Source organism: Mustela putorius, unplaced genomic scaffold (genome assembly GCF_011764305.1).
Source record: "Mustela putorius furo isolate JIRA1106 unplaced genomic scaffold, ASM1176430v1.1 tig00003853_pilon_pilon_pilon, whole genome shotgun sequence".
NCBI classification, from domain to species: Eukaryota; Metazoa; Chordata; class Mammalia; order Carnivora; family Mustelidae; genus Mustela; species Mustela putorius.
The window spans coordinates 135198-140916 of record NW_025422005.1 but is presented as its reverse complement, the minus strand read 5'-3'; the positions used below and the strand labels follow the sequence as shown (position 1 = coordinate 140916).

General features: G+C 63.4%; 1 protein-coding gene across 1 annotated transcript; it reads left to right on the top strand.

Moving 5' to 3' along the window:
• Positions 1-782: 782 nt before the first annotated feature.
• Positions 783-5435, top strand: HES4 (hes family bHLH transcription factor 4). The gene is made up of 4 exons (XM_004781281.2): positions 783-1835; positions 1916-2011; positions 2118-2205; positions 2318-5435. Exons 1-4 carry the CDS (start codon positions 1728-1730, stop codon positions 2701-2703), a joined length of 678 nt encoding a protein of 225 aa, XP_004781338.1. The 5' UTR covers positions 783-1727; the 3' UTR covers positions 2704-5435.
• Positions 5436-5719: the final 284 nt, after the last annotated feature.

Here is a 5719-nt window from a genome sequence, read left to right as displayed (position 1 = left end):
GGGGCTTCCCCAGCCTAAGTGTCTGGCCAGGCCCACAGTGAGCCTCGGGAAACGTCCGTGGCATGGATACCACACTGCTGCCAGGCCACATGGACTGGGAACCCCAAGCATTCAAAAGACTACAGCCCTGTGACATAATTCAAAATGAAAACAATATCAAACCGAAAAATAATACAGACCTGTTTCTCCTACTGTGCCGCTTTGAAATAGATTTTTTCAAAAAAAGATTTTATTTATTTATTTGACAGACAGAGATCACATAGGCAGAGAGGCAGGCAGAGAGGCAGGCAGAGAGAAGGAAGCAGGCTCCCTGCCAAGCAGACAGCCCCCGATGCAGGGCTCAATCCCAGGACCCTGAGACCATGACCTGAGCCAAAGGCAGAGGCTTCACCCACTGAGCCACCCAGGCGCCCCTGAGATAGATTTTAAACAATTGCTCCTGGGCACCTGGGTGGCTCAGCCGTTAAGTGTCTGCCTTTCGCTCAGCTTGTGATCGCGGGGTCCTGGGATCCAGCCCCCCGTTGGGCCCCCTGCTCCTCCCTCTCCCGCTGTGTTCCCTGCTTGTGTTCCCTCTCTCGCTGTGTCTCTGACAAATAAATAAATAAACTCTTAACAAGACAAAACAATTGTTCTTCATTTTTTGTGAGCCCTACTTTGCCGGTGCTTAGCCCAATGTTGCGCAATACAGAAGAGTGTGATGTCACCAGCCCCATGACTTGGGGCCCCATGACTTTCTCTGGCTTGTATCAGCACCAGCCTTGACCCTGAGATACCACCTCTGATTATCTGGTGACACTGCCAGCCTGACCAGTGACATCCCTCCATTCTGCTGCGTGACCCTTTTCCGCCTGACTGGTGACGTCACTGTTCCTGTCTAGTATCACCTCCTCCATCTATGCCATGATTTACTTGTCCCCGACGCCGCCCTGCCTGCCGCCAGGCTCCAGCCAGCTGACCTCTTTCGGCCCAGAGGCTGGTGTTCCACGTTCACTGTGGCGCAGGCCTGCAGTAGGGGTGCGGCGGAGGGGCGGGTCCTGGGAGGCCGAGCACGCGGCAGGACAGAGGCTGTGCTGAGACCCTCGACCCCGGGCGGGGACTCGGAACGGCGGAGCAAAACGGAAGAGGCGCGCGGGCCGAGGCTCGCCTCCTCCTCCCGGGCGCCTGACCCGTTTCGCCCTCGTGATTCTACTTTCGGATTTTCCGCGCCGCGCCGCGGACTCTGGGCGCCATCCCCATCCCCATCCCCTCTGGGCCTGAATGGGAGCCCCGCGCCCAGCCCCGGAGACTGGCCGCCCCGGGCAGTCGTGGCAGGCCCGTCGGGGCAGGCCGGGCCGGCGCACAGCTCGGGACGCCGCCGCAGAGGAGGGGCCCCCGCGCCTTTCCCGCCCGGAGCGGCGCGTCCAGAGTCGGGCGCGGGCAGAGCGCTCCGCGAGCCTTTGTCGCGCGCGGGCGCGGGGCCCTGACTGGCGTTCGCCGGCGGTCGCGGCCGGGGTGGGCGGCCCCGCGCGGGGCCCCGCCAGCGCAGCCTCTCATTGGCTGGCCAGAGTGTGGGAACGAAAGCGGAGCCGGGTTCACACACCCCGCGGCCGCGCCGCTTTAAATAGCGGAGCGCGGGCAGCTCGGCGCGCGGGCCTGCAGCCTGGGGCCCCATCCGGGAGAGCTGGGCTCGCCGCGCGCTCGCCGCGGGCGCCGCACTCCGCCTGGCTCCGGAGGCGCGGGGGCGCACCATGCCCGCAGACACCCCAGGGAAGCCCAGAGCCTCGCCGCTGGCAGGAGCGCCGGCCCGCGCCCACAGAACCCCGAATGAGCCCCGAAGCGCGGCGGAGCACCGGAAGGTGGGGGCCCGGCGGGGCGTGGTTGGGGGGGCGTGGGTGGGGCGGACGGACGCGGGACTCAGCCACAGCCCGACCCACAGTCCTCCAAGCCGGTCATGGAGAAGCGGCGCCGCGCGCGCATCAATGAAAGCCTCGCGCAGCTCAAGAGCCTCATCCTGGACGCCTTCAGGAAGGATGTAGGTCGGGGTCCGGAGGTGAGGTCGGGGGTGGGAGGAGATGCGGAGCTCGGAAGTCTGGGCGCACTCCTGGGGTGCGAGCCTCCCACACCTGCCGTACCGCCAGAGCTCACGCCATTCGAAGCTGGAGAAAGCAGACATCCTGGAGATGACCGTGCGGCACCTGCGGAGCCTGCGGCGGGTGCAGGCGGCAGGTGAGGCGCGGGCAGCGGCGGCGTGGGGCGGGGGCGGGGCGGGGAGGTGACGCGGAGGCGCACGGGACCTCCGCGGCGGGAACCGACCGCCTGTCCCCTGCCGCCCCCGCAGCCGCGCTCAGCGCTGACCCCGCCGTCCTGGGCAAGTACCGCGCCGGCTTCAATGAGTGTCTCGCGGAGGTGAACCGCTTCTTGGCCGGCTGCGACGGCGTCCCGGCCGACGTGCGTTCTCGGCTGCTTGGCCACCTGGCGGCCTGCCTGGGCCAGCTGGGGCCCTCGCGCCGCCCGGCTCCACCGCCCCCCTCTGCGGAGGCCCGGGCGCCGGAGGTCTTCCCGGGTTGCCCGCAGCTCCCGGCGTTCGACCGCCCCTTCCCCTTGCTGCGTCCTGGGTCCGCCTTCGCGCTGCGGCTCCCGCCAGGCCTGACTGGGGCGCCCCGCAACGCCCCCAGGGCGGGGCTGCAGAACCGGGGCGCGCCCTGGAGGCCGTGGCTGCGGTGAGGCCTGGACCCTCACTGCTGCGGAGGCCGCACCCGGTTCTGGGGCCTCGGAGTGAGCCAGGGGTTTGTTTCCAGAGGCCGCGTCCAGGCCGTTCTCATCTGCTGTTGTCTGTGCGGAGACTAGTCTGCAGTTTCCTTCCTAACTGCGGCCCCTTAGTTCTGGGCGGAGGTGGTGGGGGGTCTGCTGGTTGCTTTGTGCTGGCTTCTGCGGCGGGACTGCGGGTGCCCTTGCCCCGGCTCTGTGCCCCGCATGGGGCCCTTCCTCTAGCCCCCGGGCTTGGCCCTGAGCCATATGGGCCCTCGAGGAAGTGTGGGGACGTGAGAAGTGGCTCAGGGGAGTGACAGGCCGCGCATTTCCCACAGCGCATCCCAGTTCTGGAGAGCAGTCCCGCCACATCACTGGGCAAGGATTCTTGTCTGTTTTTTAAGGTACTTCAGCCCACTCCCACTCCTGTGGACCTCAAAAGGTGGAGACATTGACCACCAGGACATTGACTTGTCCTGGGCCGCTGAGCTGTGGCGAGAGGTGACCATGTCCTGAAGTTTCTGTTCTGGCTTGGTCCACTCCCTCCTGTGTTCTCAGGGTCAGCATGAAGCTGTGGGACTGAGCCTGCTCCAGGCCCTGTCGGTTCAGGAGAAGAGAGCCGGCAGGAGAGGGTGCCTGAGTCCCGAGGACAGGCAACTGGGGCAAGGCTGGCCAAGAGTGCTTCGTGCCAGGATCCGGTGGAGGGGTACTGTCCCACCCGAGTCCAGTCCTGCGGTGTGCCCTGGGAGGGGAGGTCTCCCCCAGTGAGAAAACCTGGAGGCTGGGCCTGCCCCTGCCCCTGCCTCTGTTCTAAGCCCCTCCCAGGGCTGCTCTACAAGCCCTGGCAGTCATGGCCATCAGCCTTGAGTCCCTGTCCCGCGACCCCAGGTCTCCCTGAGCTGCTGCTGGGGGCTGGGCTGCATTGCAACAAGGGGGTGACCTGGGACAAGTGGAGACTGGGATGTCTCATCCTGAGCCATTAGATGCTGAGCCAAGACTCACTTCCCAACTCCAGCCAAGTTCATCGGATGGTTGCCGGCTGCTTGCCTGGCCAGGGCCCATCAAGGAGAAGGAGGGTGAGTCACTGCTAGAGGTTAGCTTGCTTTTCCTCTAGTGGCTTCTGTGGCTGTGTCCCCGGCAGGATTCACCTGGGCTCTCCTGCCCTCAGCTACGCTTACCCTGCAGGGACCTCCCAATCCCCACCAAGCCAGTCACCCCTGCCCTCTGGTTTCCTCGCCTATCTCCCTGAGTCAAGGGATCTGTGGATCTGTGTCCTAGATGGTGGCGGCCACATGGGCCAAGTGCTGTGCCCTTGGACATGTACACAGTCAGTGATCCTGGCCCTCGGGGAGCTGCAGAGTAGTCCCTCTTTCTTCAGATTTGGGGCGTCAGCAGGACTGGGGAGGAAGAGGTGGTCACACCTGGGACGCTCTCTTGGCCGGAGACTAGCCCTGGGTCTGTTGCTGAAGCTGGAAGCTCGACCTGGCTGAGGAAGGGGAGTAGCTCAGGGCCTCAGGGCAGAAGCTGGAGGGGTGCGGGGAGCACTTTGGGGTCTGAAGCCTGGGGGGTTGGTAGGGGATGATTAGGGTCTGTACAAAGCTGGGGCCCACACATCCTGCATGAACAAGAGGGACCTCCCTACCTGTGTGGCCAGAGGCAAAAGGGCTCCCTGGGGAAATATCCTGGGACTTGGGCCACCGACTCTCCCTCCTCCCAAGAGAGGGCAGGGATAACTCCAGGGTAGACCCCCGCCTCCCGTTCACTCCCCGCCTCACTTCCTGTCCACCCCCCCCCAGTGCCGTGCTACATCCCACTCCCTGTTTCTGGTACTCTCTTCTCCGCCGTGTTGCCAAAGGGAGCTTGGGAGTGAGGGCCCACCGAGGACCTCTCAGGCTCTGCGGGGACCACACGCCGTCCCTCCGACAGGCAAGCCCACCTGTCCTCTGTCCCTTTGAACTCAGCCTCCCTGCGGGAATCCCCGCCCCGATTGCCCACTGGAGGCAGCCACGCCAGGCTCCGTGGGCCCCAGAGGCTAACGCCATGTCTGTGTGCCTCATTTGTCCCCAGCGCCTGCTTGGAACAGTTGGATTCCTACTGACCTGATGAACTGAATGACAGAGGCAGGAGGGTTGGGAAGGGTTTCCGAAGTACGGCCGACACAGGGTTCCGTTAACCCCACGTGCACAGCAGAGCGAGTGGACGGTTGCTGAACTGTTCACCGCTGTCAGGGCGTTGTTAGGGGTGCTCGCTGCCGTCAGAGCAGCGCCGTGTGGCAGCAGCACTCCGGGGGCGCCGCTGCCCGCGTCCCTCGTGCGTCCGGCTCCTCACTCTGTGGGGACTCACCACCCCTGCGGCTGTCCCTCCTGGTCCCCTCCGCCCGTTCCTCCCACCCCCACCCCCCTTTCCTCTGAGAAACACCTGTTTGTTCTCTGAATCTAGGAGTATTTTTTCTTTAGGATGTTATTTTTAAGTCATCTCTACACCCAGCATGGATGGGGCTGAGCTCTCAGTCCCGAGACAGAGTCCTGTGCTGCACCAGCTGAGTCAGCAGGCTCCCCAAGCATACTTTTTGTTTGTTCATTTGTCTAGTTTTACAGATTCTACATATAAGTGAAAACATGTGGTATTTGTCTTTGTCTGACTTGTTTGACTTAGCGTAACCTCTTCTAGGTCGTCCGTATTGTTATAAATGGCCAATTCCATGCTTTTTTCTGGCTGAGAGGGTGTTATTCTTTTTTTTTTTTTTTAAGATTTTCTTTGGTTTGAGAGCACGTGTGCATGGATGGAGGGGCAGAGGGACAAGCCGCCTCCTGACTCGGGGCTCACGGGGAAGCTGGGAGGGTTGCTCCGTGCCAGGACCCTGAGATAATGAACTGAGTTGAAGTCAGATGATCAACCACTAAACCAGCTGAGCCAGCACCGGCCCCCCTGGCCCCCCTGGTACCCCTGGCGGAGGTTGTTCTTGCTTCCACTGGGGGTGTCTGAGGGAGCA

What these genes read in the sequence shown, in the direction of transcription:
- HES4 (XM_004781281.2), top strand. Translation starts at nt 1,728, where the DNA reads ATGCCCGCAGACACCCCAGGGAAGCCCAGAGCCTCGCCGCTGGCAGGA. An exon ending in TGGACGCCTTCAGGAAGGAT is followed by an intron (nt 2,012 to 2,117) that starts GTAGGTCGGGGT and finishes CCGTACCGCCAG; the next exon opens with AGCTCACGCCATTCGAAGCT. An exon ending in GCGGCGGGTGCAGGCGGCAG is followed by an intron (nt 2,206 to 2,317) that starts GTGAGGCGCGGG and finishes CCGCCCCCGCAG; the next exon opens with CCGCGCTCAGCGCTGACCCC.